The sequence below is a fragment of the Plasmodium sp. gorilla clade G2 genome, assembly GCF_900097015.1.
Source record: "Plasmodium sp. gorilla clade G2 genome assembly, chromosome: 10".
Taxonomy (NCBI): Eukaryota; Apicomplexa; class Aconoidasida; order Haemosporida; family Plasmodiidae; genus Plasmodium; species Plasmodium adleri (nom. inval.).
This window is the reverse complement of record NC_041702.1, coordinates 131,419-159,164: the sequence shown is the minus strand read 5'-3', so window position 1 is coordinate 159,164 and position 27,746 is coordinate 131,419. Positions and strand designations below refer to the sequence as shown.

General features: G+C 19.6%; 10 protein-coding genes across 10 annotated transcripts; 6 read left to right on the top strand and 4 right to left on the bottom strand.

The window, feature by feature from the left end:
• Positions 1–930: 930 nt before the first annotated feature.
• Positions 931–5,628, top strand: PADL01_1004000 (regulator of nonsense transcripts, putative; the record flags this gene model as incomplete). Its single annotated transcript, XM_028682088.1, has 1 exon — positions 931–5,628. One exon carries the CDS (start codon positions 931–933, stop codon positions 5,626–5,628), a length of 4,698 nt encoding a protein of 1,565 aa, XP_028538401.1.
• A 1,788-nt stretch (positions 5,629–7,416) lies between these two features.
• On the top strand, positions 7,417–8,309 carry PADL01_1003900 (conserved Plasmodium protein, unknown function; the record flags this gene model as incomplete). The annotated part of the gene is made up of 2 exons (XM_028682087.1): positions 7,417–7,426; positions 7,528–8,309. The coding sequence occupies 2 exons, from the start codon at positions 7,417–7,419 to the stop codon at positions 8,307–8,309; spliced, it is 792 nt and encodes a 263-aa protein (XP_028538400.1).
• A 505-nt stretch (positions 8,310–8,814) lies between these two features.
• Positions 8,815–9,997, top strand: PADL01_1003800 (conserved Plasmodium protein, unknown function; the record flags this gene model as incomplete). The annotated part of the gene is made up of 2 exons (XM_028682086.1): positions 8,815–9,002; positions 9,157–9,997. The coding sequence occupies 2 exons, from the start codon at positions 8,815–8,817 to the stop codon at positions 9,995–9,997; spliced, it is 1,029 nt and encodes a 342-aa protein (XP_028538399.1).
• A 463-nt stretch (positions 9,998–10,460) lies between these two features.
• On the top strand, positions 10,461–10,863 carry PADL01_1003700 (conserved Plasmodium protein, unknown function; the record flags this gene model as incomplete). The annotated part of the gene is made up of 3 exons (XM_028682085.1): positions 10,461–10,529; positions 10,655–10,722; positions 10,815–10,863. The coding sequence occupies 3 exons, from the start codon at positions 10,461–10,463 to the stop codon at positions 10,861–10,863; spliced, it is 186 nt and encodes a 61-aa protein (XP_028538398.1).
• A 208-nt stretch (positions 10,864–11,071) lies between these two features.
• PADL01_1003600 (conserved protein, unknown function) lies at positions 11,072–14,437 on the bottom strand (the record flags this gene model as incomplete). The annotated part of the gene is made up of 1 exon (XM_028682084.1): positions 11,072–14,437. One exon carries the CDS (start codon positions 14,435–14,437, stop codon positions 11,072–11,074), a length of 3,366 nt encoding a protein of 1,121 aa, XP_028538397.1.
• A 1,135-nt stretch (positions 14,438–15,572) lies between these two features.
• On the top strand, positions 15,573–17,768 carry PADL01_1003500 (methionine--tRNA ligase, putative; the record flags this gene model as incomplete). The annotated part of the gene is made up of 1 exon (XM_028682083.1): positions 15,573–17,768. The coding sequence occupies one exon, from the start codon at positions 15,573–15,575 to the stop codon at positions 17,766–17,768; it is 2,196 nt and encodes a 731-aa protein (XP_028538396.1).
• A 247-nt stretch (positions 17,769–18,015) lies between these two features.
• Positions 18,016–18,975, bottom strand: PADL01_1003400 (conserved Plasmodium protein, unknown function; the record flags this gene model as incomplete). Its single annotated transcript, XM_028682082.1, has 1 exon — positions 18,016–18,975. One exon carries the CDS (start codon positions 18,973–18,975, stop codon positions 18,016–18,018), a length of 960 nt encoding a protein of 319 aa, XP_028538395.1.
• Positions 18,976–19,770: 795 nt separating this feature from the next.
• PADL01_1003300 (ADP/ATP carrier protein, putative) lies at positions 19,771–21,260 on the bottom strand (the record flags this gene model as incomplete). The annotated part of the gene is made up of 3 exons (XM_028682080.1): positions 19,771–20,270; positions 20,583–20,897; positions 21,053–21,260. The coding sequence occupies 3 exons, from the start codon at positions 21,258–21,260 to the stop codon at positions 19,771–19,773; spliced, it is 1,023 nt and encodes a 340-aa protein (XP_028538394.1).
• A 560-nt stretch (positions 21,261–21,820) lies between these two features.
• PADL01_1003200 (conserved Plasmodium protein, unknown function) lies at positions 21,821–23,141 on the top strand (the record flags this gene model as incomplete). Its single annotated transcript, XM_028682079.1, has 4 exons — positions 21,821–21,953; positions 22,208–22,444; positions 22,562–22,662; positions 22,809–23,141. 4 exons carry the CDS (start codon positions 21,821–21,823, stop codon positions 23,139–23,141), a joined length of 804 nt encoding a protein of 267 aa, XP_028538393.1.
• A 267-nt stretch (positions 23,142–23,408) lies between these two features.
• On the bottom strand, positions 23,409–27,410 carry PADL01_1003100 (conserved Plasmodium membrane protein, unknown function; the record flags this gene model as incomplete). The annotated part of the gene is made up of 6 exons (XM_028682078.1): positions 23,409–23,535; positions 23,644–23,859; positions 23,968–24,072; positions 24,153–24,310; positions 24,452–27,158; positions 27,322–27,410. 6 exons carry the CDS (start codon positions 27,408–27,410, stop codon positions 23,409–23,411), a joined length of 3,402 nt encoding a protein of 1,133 aa, XP_028538392.1.
• Between the last annotated feature and the right edge of the window lie 336 nt (positions 27,411–27,746).

Below are 27,746 nucleotides of genomic sequence, written 5' to 3'. Positions count from 1 at the left end.
TTTAATTTACATATATGTATGTTTAATGTTATGATAAAAATATTTGATGAGCAAATAATAATAAACTGAAAAATGTATATATATATATATTTATTATTACATATATATGTATATACATAAGGTGTACGTATATATATTATAAATAATGAGGAAACTAAAAAAAAAAAAAAAGTGCTAAAATAAATAAATATATATATATATATATATATATATATCGAACGGCTTATTATAAATAATATAAAAAAAAAAAATATATATATATATAAAACATAAAGTATAATTATATATTTTATTTTGTATATTCTTGATTTAATCATATATAGTACAAAAATTTGAATAAACTTCTTTCTTAACTAAAATATTCTTTTTTTTTTTTTTTTTGTTATTTATATGTACCATAATAAATAATATATATATATATATATATATATATATATATATAATATACATTTCATACTGTGTAATAAAAAAAAAATGGAATTAATCTCTTTGCTTATTTCATATATTAAAGAAGAACTATTATCATTTTATTAATATATTTATATATTAGAAGAAATAAAAAAAATACATTATACATATTTTTTTTTTTTTTTTTTTTTTTTTGATAAATCGTAGCTTAAAATAATTAGCATAAGAAAAAAATTTTCGAAAGAGTGTGTAATTATAGAGAATTACAAGTATGCTCATATAAAAAAATAAAAAGATATATAAATATATAAATATATAAATATTTATAATTCATATATATATATGTATTCACGTGTGTATAGGAGACACCTTATATGTTAGACCATACAAAATAAAACGAGAAAAAAAAAAAAAAAATTAATTGTATATAGTTGTAATTATTTGGTATATAATTGAGTGAATACATATATATATATATATATATTTATTTATTTATTTATTTGTAGGGACGTATGAATAAATATGGATAAAACATTCGATTACAATAATATTCATGTAGATAATTTTGATGAGTTGTATGATTTTTGTATTTCCAAGGATACAAATAAAAAAAAAATAAAAGAAGGAAACAAATTTTCAGGAGATCAAAAACAAGTATTTAATGATGATAAGGATAGATGTAATAAAGAGGTTCTAAAAAAAAGTACAAATATAAAACATACTAAAAAACATGGGAATAATAAAAAATCTGATTATTCTCCATGTAGCACAGTAGATGAAAAAAGGTTAGATATGCTAAATGAAAATATGGAAGATACAGATTCATATTATGATAGAAAAAAAAAAAATTCACATAAATGGAAGGAAATGAGTAGCAGTAGTGATAGTAATAGTAATAGTAATAGTAGTAATAGTAGTAGTAGTAATAATCATAATAGTAATCACAATATTGATCCTCATGATAGTGATTACATTCATCATTTAAACCACAATATCGAACATGAACAACAATATAATGGTAATAAGACGACCATGAAAAAGAATTCAGAATCTTTCAGCGATATAAGTAGTTATAATGATATTAAAAGTTGTAATAATGTAGAGGATGGAATATATGATGAATATGATGTAAAAAATAAAATGAAATATGATAAAAAAAAAAATAAACACAATCACAATAATAATAATAATAATAAATGTGATAATAATAAAAATAATAAATATTATAATAATCATTTGGATCATACACATAATGACCTTTATGAAGAAGATGATACTTATAAATTTAAAAATAAAAAAAGTAAAGATGATTTAAAATATTACAGATGTAGATATTGTGATATTGATTCCATAGATAGTGTTGTTCAATGTAATAACTGTAAACGCTGGTTCTGCAATGGTTCTTATGGTACTTGTGGTAGTCACATTGTTACTCATTTAGTTCGATCTAAACATAAAGAAATTAAATTACATAAAAATAGTTTATTAGGTGAAACTATTTTAGAATGTTATAATTGTGCATGCAGAAATGTATTTTTGTTAGGCTTCCTTCCGACATCTGAAGAAGGTGTTGTTGTTATTATTTGTAGAGATCCTTGTTTGTCTAATTACATAGCCTTATATGAAAAACATGTAATTGGTATGGATGAAAATAAGGGTATCTCTCTAGAAGATGATAAGGAAAAGGAGGTTCACATAAAAGATGAGGACTGCATGCACTATAAAGAAATAAATCATAATAATAATAATAATACAAATTGTGAAAATATTCATTGTAGTAATAAAGATGAAAAGGAATTTGTTGAAGAAAATAGTCTTTCTTCAGTTCATCATCAAAGTGACAGTTCTGATTATTATTATTATTATTATTCCAGACGTCAAAAGAATAAAAAATTAGATAAAAGCCATATGAATGTATGTAATGATGATAACAAAATGGAGGATAACCAAAATATTCATTATGATAATAAATTAATTGATGATGACCATATGATATGTGGAGAACCTAATAAGCGTAAAAAAAATAAAGAACAAAATAATGAAAATATAAAAAATGATAACAACAGCTATATGAACAATAATAATAATAATAATAATAATAATAATAATAGTAATAATATTTGTGAAGAAATTGAGAAAATAAAAGATTGGGATTTAAAAAAATGGCAACCAGTTATTGAAGATCGTTTTTTTTTAGAATGGTTAGTAAATATACCATCTAATGAAGAAGCAGAAAGAAAAGGTAAATTATCTACATCTTATAATGTAAATAAATTAGAAGAATTATGGAAGAATAAAAAAGATGTATATATAGATGAATTAAATTTAGAAATATTAAATGATGAACCAAATAAGGTTGAATTAAAATATGAAGATGCTCATCATTATCAATCAATATTTTCTCCATTAATTCAACTTGAAGCTGATTATGATAAATCTATAAAAGAAGGTCAGAAACAAGGGAATGTAAGTGTTCGATGGGATATAGGTTTAAATAAAAAGCGATATGCTCATTTTATTTATGTGAAAGAAGAGAGTGAATTAAGATTAGTTGCTGGAGATGAATTGAAAATATCATATACATATTCAGATGGTAGTATATGGTGTTGTGAAGGCCATATATCTCGATTACATAATACAGAAGAAATTTCATTAGAATTAAGAACATCATGTACATCTAATGGACCATGGGTTGATAATATAACTACAGGATTTAGTGTAGAATTTATTTGGAAAAGTACTGCTTATGATCGTATGCAATTAGCTTTAAATGAGTTTGCTTTGAATTCATATTCATTAAGTGGATTTTTATATCATAAATTATTAGGTCATGATATATCTGAAGATTCCTTAGAATATAATAAAAATACATTTTATAAAATGATGCACAAAAAGGTTATGAATATAAGAAATTATTCTGCACCGAATTTAGCACCTCTTAATCATTCTCAAATAGATGCAATAAAAAAGAGTTTATTATCTCCATTATCATTAATTCAAGGACCTCCTGGTACTGGAAAAACCTTAACCTGTGCTACATTAGTATATCATTTAGTTAAAATGAATATGGGAAAGGTTTTAGTTACAGCCCCTAGTAATGTGGCTGTAGATCAATTATCTGTTAGAATACATAGAAGTGGATTAAAAGTAGTTCGTTTATGTGCTAAGAGTAGAGAATCTGTTCCGAGTATAGCTGAGTATTTATATTTACATAATCAAATGAAATTATTAAAAAGTGATATTGCTGAAGAATTAAATAAATTATTAGAATTAAAAGAAGAAGTAGGAGAATTATCACAAAAAGATGAACGTAGATTAAAAAAATTAATATCATATGCTGAAAATGAAATATTAATAGAAGCAGATGTTATTTGTTGTACATGTGTAGGAGCAATGGATAAAAGATTAAAAAAATTTCGTTTCCGTCAAGTATTAGTTGATGAAGCTACACAATCAACAGAACCTGAATGTTTAGTACCATTAGTAACAGGAGCTAAACAAATTGTATTAGTTGGGGATCATTGTCAATTAGGACCAATAATTGTTTGTAAAAAAGCAGCAAATGCTGGATTAGGAAAAAGCTTATTTGAAAGATTAGTTATGTTAGGTATAACACCATTTAGATTAGAAGTACAATATCGTATGCATCCAGCTTTAAGTGAATTTCCATCTTATGTTTTTTATGATGGTAGTCTACAAAATGGTATTACATTAAAAGAAAGAGAATATCCTTTGAAATCTTTTCCATGGCCTAATCCTAAATGTCCTATGTTTTTTTATAATTCAACCGGTTTAGAAGAAATGTCAGCATCTGGAACTAGCTATCTAAATAGAAGTGAAGCTTCTAATATGGAAAAATTAGTTCGAACATTATTACAATGTGGTTTGAAAGCCTCACAAATAGGTGTTATAACACCATATGAAGGACAAAGAGCATATATTACTTCATTATTTCAAAAAAATATTTCTTTTCAAAATTCAACAGATATAGAAGTAGCATCTGTTGATGCCTTCCAAGGAAGAGAAAAAGATTTCATTTTATTATCATGTGTTAGATCTAATAAAAAATTAGGTATTGGATTCTTAAATGATCCTAGAAGATTAAATGTAGCACTAACCAGAGCTAAATATGGATTAATTATTTGTGGAAATGCAAAGGTTCTATCAAGACATCATTTTATATCCAGAGAAAAAATTAATTCAAATGAAACTATAACAAATGTTAATTCTGTATGGATTAATTTATTAAGTCAATTTAAAAAAAAAAATTTAATTGTAGAAGGATGCTTATCTAATTTGAAACCAGTAAATATAAATATACCAACACCTACAAAATTACCTTCTAGATATACTAATTTTAATTATTTTCATAATTATGATAATAATTTACAAAAAAATAAAACCCATAATAATTATACGGATAAATTAGGTTCTAATACTTATAAGGATAAAAGCAGCACTACAACTAATCAATATAAATATAATAAAAAAAATAATGAGGAATTATTTAATTCTTCTGTTAATGATTATTATTATTATCATCATCATCATTTTAATACAAATCATTTATCAGATGAAAATACGAATTCTCAATTTAATCTTAACCTTTCCAATTATAGTTATTGTAGTGATAATATTATGAACAATGATTTATATACTTATATAACTAAAAATAAGAAAAAAAATATTGTCAACTCATATGTTAATAATCTAAGTCAAATGTCTCAATTTAATGATTACGCAACCGAAAGAAATCATAATAATGATAATCCTGATTATTTACATATTCAGGATAAATATAATAATAGTATTGATGATAATAAGAAAAGTACAACTAAATGGAATCTTTCATCATCATTGAATAATTCAGAATTTTCATATTCTAATAATAATAAAATGTCATCTAATCATTCTATAGATTCATATAATCAAGATACAAATTTTCTTTCCATCTCAAAAAATGCAGATAATTTATTTCCGTACCTTTTCTATTATAAAGGTAATCAAAATGATAGTTCACAACAACCATATATGTATTATAATGAAAATCATGAAAACATAAATTCTTCAAAAACACAAAAAGGTGTAAAAAATACGGTATTAAATAAATCATCTACATCTAATATGACGTTAACACAAAAAGATTCTGTTATTCTTAATGACCACAAATTAAGTTGTAATAGTAAGAAAGAGCTATCTGAAAATACGCATATAAATTAGTGATCCAATTATTTTAGTGTGCCCATATATTAAACAATCTCATCTATTATTTATTATTTTTTACTTAAAAGAAAAAAAAATATATGGAAGGTAATAAATATATATATATATATATATATATATATATATATATATATATATATATGTATGTATATATGTATAATAGGTGCAGCAACAAAATAAATGAATAAATGAATGAATGAATAAATAAATAAATAAATAAATAAATAAATAAATAAATAATATATAAACCAACAGAAAGGAGGAAAATAAATACTTTTATACCATTCAATTTTATAAGGATATAGAGAATTGGATTTTTTTTTTTTTTTATTATTTTTGAAAGAAATATATTTATTTTAATTATACATAAAAGCAAACAAAGATATGTACACATAAATATATATATGTGTGTTTTTTGGGATATATAATTATATATTGTCCTAAGTGCAATCATATATATTAATATTGAGGAATAATAGCAATTACCTTAACGGATGTTCAAAATATATATATATATATATATATATATATATATATGCATATACTTATACATGTTAGAATATTAGTTAATTTATATGCTTTATTGAATTCATTTATATTTTATATTTACCATGATTATCTGAGGAATTTTTATATTATTAAAAGGAAAACAAAAGAAATACACCATATGATAAAATATATATATATATATATATATATATATGCTAAATAATAATATCCGAAGGAATAAAGTTAACATTGCTGTATTTGATAACAGTTGAAAGGGAAAAAAAAAAAAAAAAAATGAAAAAACATAAAATAGAAGCCGATTAATCTGTTTTTTTTATAGATAATCAAAATACAGTTGTAATTTTTTATATACAAATATATCAAATGAACACATTAATATGGAATAAATATGAAATAATATATACTTACATGTATATATTTAACACAAAAACGTATTTATGATACGTACATAAAGCCCTTTTTTTTTTTTTTTTTTTTTCTTCTTTTTATTATTATTATCCAAAAATGTTTAGTCAGGAAATTTTGTAAAATATATTTTTAATATAAAATAAAAATATATTTGTGTAGAGAAAAAAAAAAAGACCTGTATGAAATTAAATAAATATTACTACTTTAAATTTGACAATAAATAAAAATATATATGTATATATATATATGTGTGTATGTATTTATTTTATTTATTTATATGTGTATAGTTTTTTTATTTTTTCCCCTCCTTAACATAATTATAATGTTTGAATATATTATTCAATTTAGTAAGTACATAAAATAAAAACAATCCAAAACAATATAAGTTAATTTTATAATAATTAAATTTTTTTTTTTTTTTCATAATCAAAGTTATGTTAAATGTATTGTTTGGTTTATATTATATTTTAATATTATAAAATATTATTCTTTATTTCTTAAAAAATTTTAAATATAAAAATGAAAGGATCTTAAAATGTTCATTCTGAAATGTAAATCATTTTGGTCATCTAAATTTTTTTTTTTACCTTACATGTTCAGAATTTTATATATATATATATATATATATATATATATATTTTTTTTTTTTTTTTTGGCTATAAACAACATGCCTTTCTACATAAATATATAAATATATATATATATATATATAATACTTTCTTTTTTTTTTTAATTAAGAGAATAAAACACTAAGAATAGTATATTATAAGTTCTAGACATTTATTTACATTTATACATTATAACAATAAACCTGATAAAAGGTTTGTTTGGAAAATTTCCACAAATTATTTAATTTAAGCGTTTATCATGGTTGAAGGTAAAAAATCAGAAAAGAAAAAGAAAAAGGAGGTTATATATTTAAATATTTCATTTAATAATTATAAATATATATATATATATATTTTGATCCTATATTAGAAACGAAATTTCTTTCTTTTGAAGAAGGAAAGGTTCTCGTAACCACAAGTCTAAAAACTGGAAGAGGCATTGAAATATTAAACAAATTAATAAATGAAAAAAGATATTTAAGATATGTTTTTTATTATCTAAAATTATTGCATACAGTGAAATATTTAAGTAACCACAAAATAAAGAGGAATCTATGTAGATTAGAAAATATAATAAAAAGTAAGGTATGTCAAATATTCCATCTTTTATGTTATAACGTAAAAAATAAAAAATTAGTATGTAACATAAGAAAAAATGATAAATGTTATTATAAGAGCTTTAAAAAGATAAAAGGATTATTTAAATTGGAAAAAATATTCAAAACATATATGAAGAATATATTTATTAATTGTTTTTCAAAATGTCTTTTTTCTAATACATTGTCCTCTTTAAAAATGAAGAATAAAAATCTAATTAAAGAAAATAATAAAAGCAATTTTTTATCATTTGAAAGAGATTACAAAAAAGAGGTTGATAATAGTAGTAATAGATTTATTTTTCTAAATGATTGTTATAAGTATCATAAATATAGATATTATAATGTATACCAATATGGTTTACATAATTATATAGGTATGTGTCCTAAATGTTATTTATTATTACATGATAATCATAATAAATCATATGAAAATGTTCATCAAAATGAATATTCTTTTAGTAAACAGGATACTATAATACAGCCACTAATTCCTTATTATTATAAAAATTTACCATCAATAAAAATGTATCATCACAAAGACAACATTAAATAAAAAATAAAATGTGCAATTTTTAATTTTTTCAGTTTTTTTTTTTTTTTTTTTTCCTAAATGATTTATAGTATGTGTATATATTTTATGTGATAATAATAACTAAAACATTGGACACAATTATAAGGAAGTAAAGACACACATAGAAATAAGAAGAAAAAAAAAAAAATAAAAAAATAAAGACAACAATATATATGAAGATTTTTAAATTTTAGTATAAATTAAAAGTTACTTTTTTTTTTTTTCTCATTAATATTTTTAAAAATTAACATACAAGTACATCAATTAAAAGAACATATAAATAAATAAATATATATATATATATTTATTTATTTATTTGTGTAAGTTATATGTGTATATCAATTTAACCCTGAAGCGTTTTACTATTTTTTTTTTTAATATATCATGTCCAAATTATAGTGTACACTTTTCCTTGCTTTAAAAATATCTATATAATTATAAGAAAAAATATTATTCATTCTATTTTAATATTTTTAGAAATGAATAAATGTTTTGGAATTGTAATTTCTTTATAAAGAATTGCTTTATTTTATCATTTCATATTTTGATAATATTTGGAATATCAACTTTCTTAAATTTGTTACCAATCGGTGATGTTAAAGGGGATATAAAAACAAAAAATAAGAGAAAGAAGATGGAGAAAAAAGGAAAAATGAAGAGACATATATCAGAAAAGTAAAGCACAATATAATAAAACAACAAATATATATATATATATATATATATATATATATATATATTATGAAGTGTCTTTTATTATTTTTTTATTTTTTTATTTTATTTTTTTTTTTTTTTTGAACTATATAATTTTCTTTGTGTTAACATATAGATTTAGTAAAGGTTTATGTTGCCTATTTGATATACTTATGAGAAATCTTATTTACAATTTATATTACGCATTTGATCAAATTAAAGAAAATAATTATATCAAGAATGTTGGGAAGGAACTGACGAAAAAACAAATATGTAAAAAGAATTTGGACAAATCCAAGAAAAATATAGAAAAATGCATAAATTTAAGTTTAACCGTTTTAAGAATTATGGAAGGAAATAAGAATTATTTTATTCAGCATATTTTAGATAACTATGCTTCTATTAAATCAAATAGGGATGAAAAAAAGTATAAAAATAAATTTGATGATTCACATTGGATGTATCATATGTATAAATATTCAGTCCCATTAAACGAAGCTTATAAACATAGTCATTTTTATGATATAAATGTGGATGAAGAGAAACAAATTTTTATAAAAAATAGACATATTAAGGCTTATACTAATCAATTTAATGTTATAGATACATTTATAGATAAACATAAGAAATATTCAAAGGAGGATTTAATAAAAGAACTTAATAATTTGCTACATATACATTATTTGAATGATAATACAATTAATAGAGAAACTATTGAAAAGGAAAATCAGATAACAAATGACAATTTAATTGATGATGATTTGGTTACTAACGATTTGTTCTCAGAATATTTTAATAATTGTAAAAAAAGTAATAAACTGAATATTTTAATAAAAGAAGTTAATTTAAATAGTTTAAAAAATTTCCATAATATTCTATATAAAAATATTAATTTTATAAGGACATTTAATGAAATAAATGATGATGAAAATAGTGATATGAAGAATATTGAAATTTCTGAAATATTTCACATGTAAAATTTGGAATATAATAAAAGGGATAGGTGTTTATAAATATATACAATAAAAAAAAAAAAAAAAAAAAAAAAAAAAAAAAAAAAATGAATTATAAAATATATACACGTTATTCTATCCTTATTGAATTTTTTTTTTTTTTTATTTGATATAATAAATGTCTATACACCAATTACTGGTTAACAAAAAATTTGTGTCCAATTTTTTTTTTTTTTTTTTTCACAACTGTAGGTTGTATTTTCAAACAATATTTTTGTATCAATACATTTTTATTTTTATTATATTTTTTTATTATTTTATTTTTTACCTCTTTTTATTACCTTAATTTTTATTTATAGAACATTAAAAAAAATAAAAAATTCATACACACACATAATATTATATGTTTTAATATTTATATTTTATATGTCCCATTTATATACACTAAGAATTATAATATAATCTTATTTACAATATTTTAAAAAATATGTCTGAACAGTCAGGTAAAAAATCTATTTCCTCAGTTTATGAAGAGGAACTAGCGAAAGCTAAAAAGGTAAGAAAAAAAAAAAAAAAAAAAAAAATAGCCAAATAGCCATATATTTTTTTTTTAAAAATATTTAACAACATACTAATAATATTTAGCCTATTAAACATTATGACAATATTTCCTAACTTTAGCTAATGGCTAAACTAGAACATATAGAAATTGATTTATATGAGGAATCTATAAAATTAAATATATTAAAGTATAATTTTAAAAGAGAATATATAAATTTAAAATTATGAAATATAATAACAACTTTCATATTTTATAATTTAATATCTTTATTTGTTACAGAAAAAATTCAAATGTGGAGATATATAAAAAAATAATTCAAGAGATATAAAATATTTATTATTTTATATAATATATGACAAAAAAAAAATAAAAAAAATAAAATAACCAATAAAAGGAATGAATATACGATAAAAGTAAAATGAAATTAAAAAATCCAAAAAGTTGGCACAAATAATATAAAGTATATATATATATATATATATATATTTATTTATTTATTTATATAACATTTACATATATATATATATTTTTACGTTTCATTTAAATAGTGTAATTTTTCCATTTTTTTCATGTATCAGTTGCTTTGTTCTTGCTTGTCCAACTATTCTCTCTAATTCGTATGTATGATATTTTGTATAATAACACATAGAAGATGAGTTTGGATCTTTAGATAAATTTTTAATTAGCTCAGAATACATAAAAAGAAATTTTGGAGGTGAAAAGAAAATAATATGATTTGCTCCTTTGAATGTACATCTTTCATAATATATTAAACGTCCTGTTACTAATAAAATATTAATTCGTTTAAATTTAAATAATTTTCTAATTTGTAATATTTTTTTTTCATTTGTATATTCATTAACTCCTTTAAATGAGATATCATTTTTTTTTAATAATTCATATATTCTCAAATATTCAATATATGTTGGTATAAATATGATGAGTTGTTTTATGTTAGTTAAAATATCCATAACGTTAGTTGAGAAAAAGTTTAAGATACTTTCCTCTATATTTAAAATATTATCACATTCGATTTTTTTAAAATATTGATTTATATTTAAAGAATTTCGTAAATCTAATAAAACGGATTTATCATCATTCCTTATAAATAATTTTAGAAATGATCTATAATTCTTTGAGGAATGTATTAATGATATAAAATTAGTATCTATAATACTTGACGAAATAATTGTTTGTCTATAATTTTTTAAAAAACCATTAATTACATATTTTGGAATTCTATTTATATTTGCACTACCCCATCTAAGTAATGGCTTGTTAATAAAATTTAAAACAGTTTTTAATGTCAATAAATTTTGCATTAATATAATATCAATTTGATCAATTAATAAAATTTCAATAGATGATAAGAAATCATATTCATATAACTTTTTTTTTTTTTTTTTATTATTATTATAATGTTTATTATTTTTTTTTTTTTTGTTTATGTTTTTATCTTTTCTCAATTCATTTGTTAAGTTATTATTTTCATTATTCATATCATAATCATCAGAACTATTTTCATCATATATAATATTATCTTCTCCTTCAATTTGTTCTTGTGAAGAATCATTTTCTTTAGATTCCTTAATAATTATATCTAATCCTAAAGGAGAACAAATTAATATGTCACTATCAGAGAATGGTGAATATAATTGTATTTTTTTATCACCTTCTAATATTTTTATACCTAATCTAAAACAATCATCATTATTCCCTTGATATATATTTATATAATCAAGTGTTCGTCTTTTTTTTGTGTATATCTCTTTCATATGTTTTTTTTCATTAATGGTTATATCGTATTCTATAACAAATCTATTTTTATTTTTAATATCACTAGGTTTTATTAAATTAGAAATTATATCTACATATTCTTTTGCATTATATCTAAATGGACATAGAATTAAAATTTTGGGTCTAGCAAAAGATTCATCACAAAATTCTTCTTTTAATTCAATATTTTCTTGTTTAATATTTTGTGACTTTTCCATTTTTTCTAATTTTTTTTTTATATATTTTCTTCGTTTTCTTTTCTTTTTTAAATGATTTAAAATATGAACAACATTTAATATATTTATTAAATGACTGTTCAGAACATTTTTATTTGAATATAAAATGTCTACATATGAATTTATGTAATGAAAATAGCTTTTCAATTCTATATGATCTATAATTTTTGAAATATCACGAAAGGTTTTCTTCTTTTTCTTCTTGGCTTTATAAACATTACTACTATTATTATTTTTATTATGATTATGAATTTTATTTGTTTTATTCTTTTTATTTGCTTCGTTTGACTCACCATTTTGCACATCATTTATCATATACGAATCTCTTACATCTTTTTCATCGCAAGAGTCGTTTTTATTTTCATCTTTTACAATTTTTTTAATTTTCATATTATAATAATTTTGCATATACATATATATGTCACTATTAAAATAGGCCACTGGATGTTTAAATGTTGAGAGATAATTTTTCAAATTTAATAAGATATGTTCATTAATATTATAAAAATTTTCATTATCTAAGATACTCTTTGGTTTTGTATCCAATATATTCATTAAATAATATGTTATATAATTTTTTTCTAAATAAGGTGAGAAAAAATATGGTTTAATCTGTACATTATTAAATATTTGACCAGTGTATTCATTTTTAGTTTGTTTTTTAGATTTAAATATATTTGTTTCTAAAAACAAATTGGATTTAACATATATATCTTCAATTGTCTTATTTTTATGCTCATTAGATTTATCGTTATCCTTTTGTTCATTCGTATTTTGTAATCTATTTTTTTTTTTATTATTCCAGAATTGTTCTATAAATGCTTCATCTATGTTTTGACAAAAGGAAAAATAATAATCCATCTTATTTTCACATAATTTATAAGAATCATTTTGGTAGTTATTATATATAGAGATACAATTGTAGGTTTTAGAATAGTTATACAATAGATTATTTTGGTTATTATTTGGGTTAAAATTATTGCCGTTCATAATATTTTCACTAATATTTTGGCTGTTCAGGTTATTATTTGGATAAAAATTATTGCCGTTCATAATATTTTCATTAAAATTATGATTGTTCAGGTTATTATGTGCATCAAAATTATTGCCGTTCATAATATTTTCATTAAAATTATTATGGTCAGTAATATTTTTATGATGTTGTTCTTTTTTTATATTATGTATATTCTCGTTACTTGTATTAACATTTTTATAATCGATCGATATTGTATTGTTATCATTATGTATTTCTTGAGAATTATTTATATATAAATCATTTAATAAATTAAAATCATTAGATTGTTTATTTATATTATTAACTAGGAAAGACATATATATTTCATCATTTTTTTGTTTGTGTAGAAGTGTATTTTTTACATTACCATTATGTTGTATATTATCTTTTTTTGTTGTTTGGTTTTCTTTATTTATATTTTTAGATATTATATGATGATCATTATGGTTACTTTTAATATCTTCATTTAAAACATGATTGAACATTTCATTTTTTTTTTTTTGAAGAATATTTAAGAATGTTTCATATTTATTTTGTTTGTTTGTTGGTTTTTTATTTTGTTCATGATTATTTTCTTCTATATCTGTTTGGTCATCATCTTGATCTGATGTATAATAAGATTTTCCTTTAAATTTTTCTTCTTGTTTTTTTAATTTTTCAAATTCCTTTAGCAGTCTTTTATTAATTTTATTTTCCTTTTTATTAAATTCCTTTTGTTTTGTATCTTTTATTGTGGATTCATCGTTTGGTTTATTTTTATTTGTAGCAAAATTTAATTTCTTTAATTTTTTTTTTTCTTTTTTTACAAATTCGAGCTCGTATAATTCATTTAGTGTAGTTGCTCGTTTTTTACCTCTAAAGGTTCTTTTTCCCATGATAGGTATATAAAAAAAAAAAAAAAAAAATAATATATATAATATATATATATATATATATATATAAAGAGTTAAGAAATCAGAAAAGAAAACAGAACTATTGGTTTACATTAATATAAAGATAACATATATATATATATATATATATGTATATATTTATTTATTTTATTCATATATAACATTAAAATATATTTATTGCATCATGAAAAATGAAAAGAAACAAAATTTTAATAATAAATAAAAAGTTAAACAACATAAAAATTATATATATGTATATAAACATAATATTAATTATATCTATATATAGGATTTATAATTTAATTTATTCTCTCTTATTCAAATAATATAACATCATAGAAAAATACAAAAAAAAAAAAAAAAAATAAAATAAAATAAAATAAATGGAGAAATTTAACTAAACAAGTTCCATAAGTTATATAATAGTTTTATTATTATGTAAAATTTATTATAGTTATATATTTTAAGATGTAATTTTTAATTACATAATTTATATATATATATATATATAAAAATTATAATATATATGTAATATATATATATAATATTATATACTTACCTAAGTATATTATTTATGTGGGTACAAAAATTTTAAGAGCCAATATATGTATGTAATATTTAAAAAAAAAATTTTTTATGCCGAAAAATTTTATTAAGGTTATATAAAATAATAATATAATAATAAAATAGTAATAATTAAATAGGGTATTTTAAAGGAAATGTAAATGGATTATCACTAATCAAATTATAAATAAATAAATATAAATATATATATATATATATATATATATATATATATATATATATATATAATGAACTGTAAAAAATAATGGCATGAATTATCTTATATTATTATAAGTTTATATATGAGGACTATATATTTTTTTACTTTTCATAATGTTAATAATTTCCTTTTTTTTTTTTTTTTTTATTTGAAATCATGGTAAAGTCTCTTAAATATGAAAACAATATATAGATAAATATATATATATATATATATATATTAATTTTTTAGATAATATTATTATATATATATATATATTTATTTATTTATTCATTCATTCATTTATGTACCATATTTATGCTGATAGTTACACAAATTCGATAGGGCGGAATTATGAAAATTTATTTTATTTTTATAATATTTTTATATCTAAAATTTATATTAATTATAGAAATATTAAGCAAACATATATATAAAACTAGACACTTTTTTCCTTCATACATAAAGGATGGAGAGAAAAGAAAAAGCCATAAGATAAAAAGAAAACGAATAAAAGATGATGCATATATAAATGTTTATAGACAAAATATATTGGATAGCATAAATATAAAAGGTGATAAAAATAAAATTAAAAAAAGATGGTTGCAGAATTTAAAAAAGAAAAAAACATTTGACAAAATAAGTGTATGTGTATCAAATTATAATGATGACAGAAAAGAGATATATGATGAAAAATTTATAAATAATAAAGAAGACAATAGTGATAATAATAATAATAATAATATAAATAATGATAATAATAATAATAATGGTGGTATTATAAAAACTTGTAGTGATGAAGAATGTTTACTTATTAGTACTCCTGTTTATTATTCAAATGATAGACCACATATAGGTCATGCTTATTGTAATATATTATGCGACGTTATATATAAATATGAAAAATTAAAAGGTGTGGAAAAAAAGAAAAAGGATATAATTTTTTTCTCAGGTATGGATGAACACGGTTTAAAAATTGAAAAAAAATGCAATGAAAATAAAATAAAAACAAATGAATATATTGATGATATGTGTAAATATTATAAAGATATGAATAAAAAATTAAGTGTGGATATAAATTTATTTTATAGAACATCATATTCATTTCATAAAAGTTTTGTTCAGAATGTATGGAAATATTTAGTACATAATAATTATATATATAAAGATACATATAAAGGTTATTATAATATCAATGAAGAAAGATATATAAATGAACAGGAATTAAGAGAAGGGAAATATAAAATAGATAATGAAAATATTATATATGTTGAAGAAGAAAATAGTTATTTTTTTAATATTTTAAAATTTAAAGATTATTTAATTGATTTTTATGAAAAAAATGAAAATATTATATATCCACAATATTTAAGAAAACAAATAATTTATACATTAAAAAATGAATTAAGAAATATATGTATAAGTAGATATAATACCAAGTGGGCAATAAAAATTCCAGATGAACAAGAAGGTACTATCTATGTATGGTTTGATGCATTGTTATCATATATAAGTTCTATATTATATCTAAATAAAATAAAAAAAAAAAATAATAATAATAATAATATGACAAATGATAAAAATGATGTAAATATATCCTCCTCATGTGATACTGATTCTATTATTTGTTCATATGATGATATTTTAAATATGGTAAATTCTAATGTCAACAGTGATAATATACAATGTAATATATTTCCCCATATAACGAGCAACATAAATGATGAAAAAAAAAAAAAAGAAAAAAGAGATGAAAATGTTCGAAATAACAAATTAATCTTTAAAAAAATATGGAATCCATTTATTCAAGTCATTGGTAAAGATATTTTGAATTTCCATGCTATATTTTATATATGTTTATTGAAAAGTTTAAATCTTGAATTTCCACAAAAAATTCTATGTCATGGTTTAATAAAAAATGAAAATATAAAAATGTCCAAGAGCTTACATAATGTTGTAAATCCATTTGACCTTTTAAAAAAATATAATCCAGACGTATTACGTTTATATTTTATTGGATGTGGTAGTATTTATGAAGATAAAAATTATAAAGAACAAAATATAGAATCATTCGAATTATTTTTAAGAAATAATGTAGGGAACCTATTATATCGTGTAGTATCTTTATGTATAGAAAATAATTATAATATGGTTCCTCATATAAATACAAATGATTATAATTCTAATATTATTTTAAATGAATGGAAATATAATATAAAGAATAAACTAATACCATATCTTAATAATATGGAATATATTCAATTCTTAGAACTTATTATGACATTAATCAAAAATGTAAATAAATTTTTTGTACATAATACACCATGGAATTATAAAAAAGATACTCAACATTTTCATACAACTATTTATATTACTTTAGAGTGTATGAAATATTTTTCTATATTAATGTTTCCATTTATACCTAACATTTCTTTGACTATTTTAAGAAATATTGGTTTTTACAGCATTGACGAGCACAATATATCTCTAGACATGTTGGAAAAAAAAACAGACAAATTTATTCTTAACAAGTTGATAAAAATTGTGTGATTAAATAAATATATATATATATATATATATATATATATATATATATATATATGTGTATATTTTAATTTTTTTGTTAATATTTTTTTTTTTTTTTTTTTTTTTGTCATTTTTATAAATTTATAAATTTATAAATGTTTGGTGAATATATTAAAAATTATAAAAAAAAATAATTTAGCACAATAAAATGTTATCCAAATATATATATATATATATATGTATATATATTCTTGTTCATTTTTATTTATTTTTAATTTGAAATTTTGGGCTTGTTTTTAGATAAATACATGTGACTAGGTACACGAGAATAGTAAAGATAAGGAAATTGTTTTGTGTATGGTCTTGTAGCCCATCTATTTCTTCCTGATGTATTTTTTCTAAACCATGGATGTTGTTTTGAATTCCATAGTTTAAATTTTAATTTCCTTCCATGTTTTTTCATATATTCATCATATTCTAATGAATGTTCTTTAATATTATAATTATATGTCTTAGGTACTGGTCTATCATATGGAGCTTCAATTTCTCTAGCTTCAAAACTTTCTGGTATATTTCTTTTTAATACTTTTCTTCTATAAAACCATGTACGATCCGTTTTTAATGTATCATGAAAAAGAAGTAACTCATCTATAAATTTTATATCTACATTAGCTGCTTGAGCTATATATTTTTTGCTTTCTTGTGTGAAAATTTTATAATCATCATTTTCTAATTCATAAGGTAAAAATGAATTTAATACTTCATATTGTTTTTTTAATTTTTCAAATTGAGGATTCATTTTCTTTTTATATTTATATTTTATACTAAATATATTAAAATAATCACATAAATCTTTTAGAAATGATTGAAATTTTCCATATGTAAATAAACCTTCATATTTCATTAATGAATTCACATAGAACATATAAAATTCTTTTTCTTTCTTTTCATTATCATTTATTTTAAATTTATCTTTTATTATATTATTATTATTTCGAAATATATCTATAAAATTTTTAAATATATTATTACTACTTTCCATGGATGTACCAAAAAAAGGTGAACTACTTCTTTTTACATTATCCAATTTAATTTTCATATTTTTTAAATGTTCTTGATTAAATGCCTGACCAATCTTGCTTAATAGAGATGTACCTCCATATTTCTTTTCAACTTTTATGAAATTCAAACATTTTTTATCTCTTACCAGATTGGTATAATACAACCTCATTATAATTTATCTCTTTTTTTTTTTTTTTTACACCTTCCATATGGTTTTTAAAATAACGGTGAATAATACAAAATTAGGATAAACCAATAAATAAATAAAAATATACATATATATATATATATATTAAGAAATAATATATTTCTTTTTATTTCATTTAAATATATACATATATATTTTTTTTTTTTTTTTTTTGGAAATGCGAAATGGCTGTTTTGTTCATGTGAATTATCATATTTAAATTTTTTTTTTTTTTTTCTGTATATCCTTAAAAGTAGGATTACGCTGTGTAAATAAATAAATAAATATATATATATATATATATATATATATATATATATATATTTAGTTTTTAAGATTCTCCTTTTTTATATGGTATTATACAAATAATTATTCATTTGCTTGTCATATATTAATAAAATATAAAATTTCAAAATAAGAAGTATATGTTAAATTTATGTATTTTTAAAAGCATAATAGGTACACATGGAATATCAATATATATACCACATTACAACAAATTTAAAAAGAATAAAAAAAAAAGGAAATTTCTAAATATGAAGAAAAAAAAATATATTAAATATCACCAAAAAAAAAAAAAAAAAAAAAAAAAAAAAAAAAAAAAAAGAAACATATATATATATATATATATAATAGGATTGTTAAATTTAGTTCTAATGTAAATGTAAAAATATTATCTTTTCATTTTATTAAAATTTTATAAATGAATACTAAAACAAAAATACACACATAAATATATATATATATATATTCCCATTCACATTTGTGTTATTTTGTTCATATTGGTATGTTATTTTTGACGTAATAAAAAAAACAACTGAATATAAAATACTCAGGTATCAATTTAAAAGAATGTAAGGTAAACCCCCTATATAAATTGCGAACTTTTTTAAAAATATGTTGATTTTGTGTTGTTGTATTATTCATTAAATATCTTTTATGCATTAAGGTATTAGGAAATTTCTGTTCATACATTACATGATATTGATATTTTCTTCTATAAGTTTCTAGAGGATATGTTACGACTTGGGCCACATAACCTGTTATTACACCCAAAGCAATATACGAAAAAAAGTTAGTTGTCTTTTTAAATAATTTATTATATTCTTCCTTTATATCATTCCTTTTCGCACCATCATTTGAAATGTAATTATTCTTTTCGACATTATCGTCGATAAAATATTTTGTGAATACTTCATTCAATTTGCTTGTTATTAATAAATATGGAATGAAATTCAATAAACACAAGCTATATCCACAGTATAAGTTTCTTATTTCTTAGGAAAATAAAATAAAAAAATAATAAGTGTACTACATAAAATGGAAAATTTATTATTTTATACATATATATATATATATATATATATATATATATATTTATTTATTTTATGTAATAAAAAATATATACCTTATATATATAATTATAAATATTAAATATATACGAATCATAAATATATATGTATATGTTATGTTAGGAACATGAACAAGTCAGGTAAATTATACCCAAAATTACATGAACTGTACATGTAATATATATATATATATATATATATATATATATATATATATTTTTATTTATTGGGGCTTACTTCCTCTCACAATATGATCATATATGAATAGGAAAACGCTTCTTGAGTATTTTTTTTTATCTTTTATTATTTCATGATTTAAAGACATATAATTGTGCACAGTATCAAATGGGTATGCAATTGAGGCAGCTAGGCAACTTGAGAAATATAACAAGGAAAAGTTGGTCATAAAATAATTTTTTCTGTTTTCAATGGCTAGGTTATATTTTATTTGGTCATGAAATAGTAGTCTTAAAAAGCTGAATGATAGGAAATTGCAGATACTGGCATTATAACCCCACCAAAATGAGGTGTATCCTTGATTTGTGCGTATACCTGAAAAGTAAAAAATATATATATATATATATAAATAAATATATATATATATATATATATATATATATTTATTTATTTATTTACATGTTGATATATATAATGCATATTTTTAAATGTTTATATATTTTATTCGAAACACATCACATTTCTCTTACTATTAAGTATATTTCTGTATGTATAAGATGGTTGAATTAATACATTTTTAAAGAGGATGGGTTGTATTTGCTTTATAAGTACTATCCTCTCAAGAGGTGATATAATAAGCTTGGAAATTATATTTGACCCTCCATGTGTTAAAAATGTTGTTATGAATAATTCTTTGTATTTGATTTTTTTTTTTTTTTTTAAATAATAAATTTCCATAAGAAAATAAATACATACACATTATATATATATATATAATATATTTTTTTTATAATATATGTGCAAATTAAAAAGAAAAGAATATGAACGCAAAAATATTCCCCAAAAAAAAAAAAAAAAAAATTAAGTACACATTCTTGTTATATGAAAAGAGACTCGCTTATTTAGAATATATAAATATATCAATTTTTTAAGATATAATAAAATATATATTGTACATATGTATATATTTTTTTGTATATTTATATAGTCGAATCATTTAAACAAAGGTCATGTATATATATATGTTTATATATTTGTTCATATTATACTTTTTTTAAAAGATATATTAACACATATATTATATATATAATAAATGAGTAATTTTTATTTAATTGTATTATATAATATTTTACTATATACTTAAAATTTTTGAACGTTGATGTTTTTGATACATGTACTTATGGGATTCATTTCTTTATTTTTGATTTTTTTTCACCCGTATATCATAAATAATATTTTCATAAATTTATAAAGTTTTATAGATAAATGTCATATATTATTATAAATATAAATAAATTATGGGAAGAGAACAAAATTATAAAAAGAAAAGTTTTAAAAATGAATCACATCAGAAAAAAATTGTTAACAACAAAATCATATTTTTTAATATGATTTATTTGATGATACTCTTCGTTGTTTGTTTTATAGGAGGTTTGCAAATAATATAATAAAAAGAAAAAATAAAAATAAATATATTAAGTCAGTATATTATTATATATAAGTAAATGAATATATTAAATATTTCAAAAAAAAAACAACAGATAATAAATAAATAAAAAAATATATATATATATATAAAATATATATTTAGTATTTATATTTCCTTATTTTATTTTTTCATATTTCTAATTTTTTTATTTTTATTTCATTTTTTTTTTTTTTTTGTTGGGGGATATATATCATAGGTATATTGTTGGGCTTCTTAACCACATCATATACAGCCGAAATAAATATTATTCAGAATGATGATAATGTATTTCAATTTTTATCAAAAAATGATAAGATAATTATAGGTGGGAAATTAAATATACAATTTAGAGTCGATAACAAAACTATGTTATCATATGTATTTAATTCTGAAAGTGTCAAATATTTTTATTATCCAGTGGGACAAAATAGTAACTGTTTGTTGTATAACGGAGGTGAGGAAAAAAAGGAAAAAAAGGAAAAAGAAATATTATATATATGTAAATAAATAAATAAATATATATATATATATATATATATTTATTTTTATTTTTTGTTTGTTTTCTTTTTAGGTTTAGAAGAAAAAACATCAAATCAGGAACCTCTAAAATATAAAAGTGAAATTAGCACACCATTATATAACGATGAAAATATATTTCCTACAAAACTTACTGTATAAAAAAAAAAAAAATAAAAAAAAAAAAATATTATATATATATATATATATATATTTGTTGTCTCTTTGTACAATGAAATATACATGTACTTTATAGTAAATATATAATTTATTTTTTATTTTTTTTTTTTTTGTTTTAAAAGATTAAGGTAGATTATAATATTTTACACTCGTCATCCAAAGTATACACATTGCCGTTACATATAGGATATGAAATATCACATGATCATAAATATGAAGTTCAGTCTATGTATAATGACTGTAAACGTTTTCATAAAATTTATTTTTCTATAAAACTAGATCAGTTATATATGTCCAACGAATTAAGAAAAATATATAATGATAAAAGTTATGAATTCATATTTTATTGTAATTGTTATATGGATGATAAGGTACATGCTTATTTTAATGTTTACCCCATATATAAAAATGTCATTTTAGAAAATTTAAGAAACAACCCTAAACTTTTAAATTGACATAAATATATGCATATATGTATTATAATATATATGTATTTTTTTTTTTGTTTGTTTATTTTATTTTATTTTATTTTATTTTTTCATTTTTTAAAATTTTTCATATTTTATTTTATTTTTTTTTTTTTTGTCAAAATTAAATATTCTTTACAAACCAAACATATATAAAAATATGTTAATTTTAAAAAAATTAAAAAATGGATAATATTATAGTAATATATCTTCCTTTTAATATTAGAAAATGTTACTTTATATTCTGTTAATTTCCTATATATTTGTTGTCACATATGTGAGTTTCTTCTCATCAGAAAGGAAGTGCAATATATCATCAAGAAATAATATATAGGGTAATACACACTTTGAAAATATATCTCGTTTTACTATTTCGAATGGTCTATATATGATTTGCGAAGAAAAATAAATACTATTATATTATACTACACTACAACATATATATGTTAATATATATATATATATATATATATATATATATATATTTAACCTGATAATAAATAATATAGATATGATTAGTAGAACAATTAAAGACATATTCAATTTTAAACCTAGTAGGAAGACCCCGATATAATGCCAATATATTATATATATAGAAAAAATGAAAATGATATATATATACCACACATTTTTTAATCTGTGTAGAGTAAGAAAATAATATATAGGAAACACAACAAAAAATTGGGAATATGAAAAAAGGATATTTCTGAAAAGGAAAAGAAATATACAAAAATGAATATATATACATATGTATATCTTGTGAAATATGTCAGAAGAAAAAAAAAAAAAAAAAGAAGGAATTATATATTCCTACTTATAAACACCTTCCAGACTATGTAATGACTCTTTTTTTATGGTCCACCAATTTTTATGAATAATAAATATTGTCCAGATATAATCAAATATGCTCAAAAATAATCTAAGTGGAGAGACAAATATATATACATATAAATATATACATATATATATATATATATATATTCATTTATATATTATTACATAAATATGGAAATGATAAAAAAGTTCATTTTTATTTTGAAAACATTTCGAGGGTTAATTGAGATAGTCCTGAATACAGGATATATAAAAATCAAGATAATTACTAGAGAAAGGAAAAATCTGAACATAAAGATTATTAAAAAGGATTTCATTTTAAACTAACAAATAGAAAAGAATAAGATGAAATATAAATATTATAAAAAACAGGAAATACCTAAAATATGTGAACTTCTAAAATAATATATATATATTATATTTATATATATATTTTTTTTTTTTTTTTTTTTTTTTTTTTGTACTAAAAAATATGTTTGAGTAATGTGTATGGGCACTATTCTTAAAAAGAGAGAAAAAAGATGAAAAGTCAGAATTAAAATTATATGATATATATAATTATCAACATAATATACTAAATCATATGAATTTGACCACATAATATAATATCGTTCAGTTTTTTGATCAAGAAAAGATAAGAGTATACTTCTTTTTGGTCCTATCCCTTGTTTAAAATTAACACATTGGACAACTGAATTTATTTCTTCAATATATTTTATAAGATGTTTTATTTTTTGCATGAATATATAAAATAAACAAGAAAAGTTTATGAAAAAAATATTTTTTCCATATATTTCATCAGATTGAGTATATGATGTTTCTGATGAATACAGATCCGAATTGGTTATAGTTCGTGTTCTTTTTCTATTTGTTAGAATATTTTTATAAGACAACATATTATCTATATTATATAAATTATTGAATATATGATCATCAGAATATATACTATGATCTACATTTTTTTTCTTATTTTTATTTTTTGTAATATTCGCAAAAATATCTTTTGTATTATTTTTTTTTTGTAATTTTTGGCTATTATTGGTATCATTATAATTTTCTTTAAATGTATAATTGTAATCATAATTATTTATATCATAACATTTTTCTTTTATATTATTTGTCTTTTTATTAGATTGATTAAATTGTATGTTTAATTCTTCCTCCATATTATTCTCTTCTATGTTGAATGGTAAACCATGTTTTGATAAGGTGATATACTTTTTATTTTTTTTTTTATGAACAGAAATATTATCACCTTTTTGATCATCATTTATATTTCCAAATGTATATATTTTGTCTGTTATTATATTTTTTTTATGTGTGTTAATGATTTTATGGCATTTCTTCTTTTGACTATATTTATCAACATCTAGGGTAATTTTTTCTTTTAAATTATTTCCATAAAGTTGATCTATTTTTAATTTCTTTTCTTTCATATTGCTTTTATTATGACTAGTTAGATTGTTCACATAATTTGACTCAAAATTTGTTTCATATTTATCTTTGGATATAGGATTAGTTTTGAAAAAATTATCCTTTATTTTTTTCTTATTTTTGGTTTTTATACTATTAATCTTAGTTTTTTCCTTGGTAGAATGATCACAGTTGTATGAAGAGAAGAAATCATTTACAATATATATTTTGTTTGAAACTCCATCCATTTCATCATTTTTAATATATTGTTTATATTCGCTTTTTATTTTGGTCGAATTGATTTGATGAAATGTGTCATATTCAGATTGTGTCATTATCTGTTCTCTTTTTGTGTTTTTTTTCTTCTTCTTCATCTTATTATTATTATTATTGTTATTTTCTACAAATAGGGTCCTATTCTTTTGATTATTTCTGCTTATATGTTTGCTACGTTTGATACGTTTGATACGTTTATCATTCCTTCTGTTTATTTTTTCTTCCTCTTTAATGTTATTATTTTGGATAGACAGGTAAATATTTTTATTTATTGTATCATCACTTTGGTGAGTCATGTTAATATTTTTATTTGTTGTATCATCATTTTGGTGAGTCATGTTAATATTTTTATTTGTTGTATCATCATTTTGGTGAGTCATGTTAATATTTATATTTTTTGTATCATCATTTTGGTGAGTCATGTTAATATTTTTATTTATAATTTTTTTTGTTTGGCTAGTCATGTTAATATTTTTATTTCTAACTTTATTATTTTGGCTAGCTATAATATGATTTATATTTTTTATATCATATTGATTATGTATATTAATGATATCTAGCAAGAAGCACAAGTTGATTTTTTTTCTGTTGAAATTCATTTTGGTCCATTTTTTTTTTTTTTTATCAATAGCTGAGGAGATAAGATGTAATTTTTTATGATAGAGAACTTTTAGACAGAAATATGGTGGATAATTTTTGAAGATATCTTGATTTTTGAGTGTATAAAATTTGTTTGAGAATCTGGTGGAAGTAATTTTCAAATTTTTTATATGTTGTGGATTATTTAAATTGATAGTTGATAGATGTTGTGTAAAGTACATCCATTTCATATGTATATAATTATTTAAGTCTAATAGAATATCAGCCATTTTTATGAAGCTTAAATCTTGTATTTCATTAATATAAGGGAATATTAATAACATATTATTAGGAGAGGATGTGGATATATAAATAGTTCTAGAGAAATAATATAAATAACGATAGAAAATAAAATTGAAACATAGAGTAAAAAGAAGGAACATGAGTATATATGAGTAAATTATGCTTGTATTAATGGATAAGTCTATAATAAATATGATAAGTATATAAAATATTAATAAAACGAATAATAATCTTATATGGTATCTAGTAAAAAACAATAAGATATATAAAGGGAAAAAAACAATAGTATTAAAACAATCATTATAATTATTTTTTAATTCAAATGATAAAAATGGTAATGTACATGATAAAGAAAGAAGAAAGATAAATAAAAAATCTGAACAAAATGAAAATGGAATAATTTTTTCAATAGAATAACAAATTAAACTTATAATAAATAAAGTTCCATGAATATTTGTGGTAATATTTCCTTGATTTTCATCTTCTTTTAAACCTGAACATATAAAAAGAAATATGTTCATAAAACACAAGCCGGCAATAATATCAACATTTTCTAGTATGAAAATATGTTTAAAGTTTTCCTTTGTAATAAATATCTTCCTTAAAAATAAAATATAATATAGTGAGAGGATATAAAATTGTTTATATGTTTACACACAAAGGTTATACGTGAGCACATTGTTATATAATATATATATATATATATATATATTTATTTATTTATTTATCTTTATTTATTTTTTTTTTTTTTTTGGGTGTGTACCTAGTTTTAATATCTTTTTCAACTAGAAAAGATCTTTTCTGTGTCAACGATAAAGATGATAGTCCTTCTTTTTGGAAATATTTCATCATTATGATATTTTCTTATTTTTTTTTTTTAATTTTTTGATGTCATTTGGTTTTATAATAACACAAACAAATTATTATAAGAATAAGAAAATAAAATCTCAGGAGTGATAAGGATAGAATTATTATTTTACACAAAAAATAAGTATTTTTTATAATATTATTATTTTTTTTTTTTTATTCAAATAATGAAATTATTACCAAATGGACAAAAAAATATAAAAGAAGAACATTTTATCTATATAAAAATTTTAGCAGCTTGAAAAAAAAAAAAAAAAAAAAAAAAAAAAAGCTTACATAAAAAAAAAATTAAAAGTATGAAATTTCTGTGAGGTTATAAAA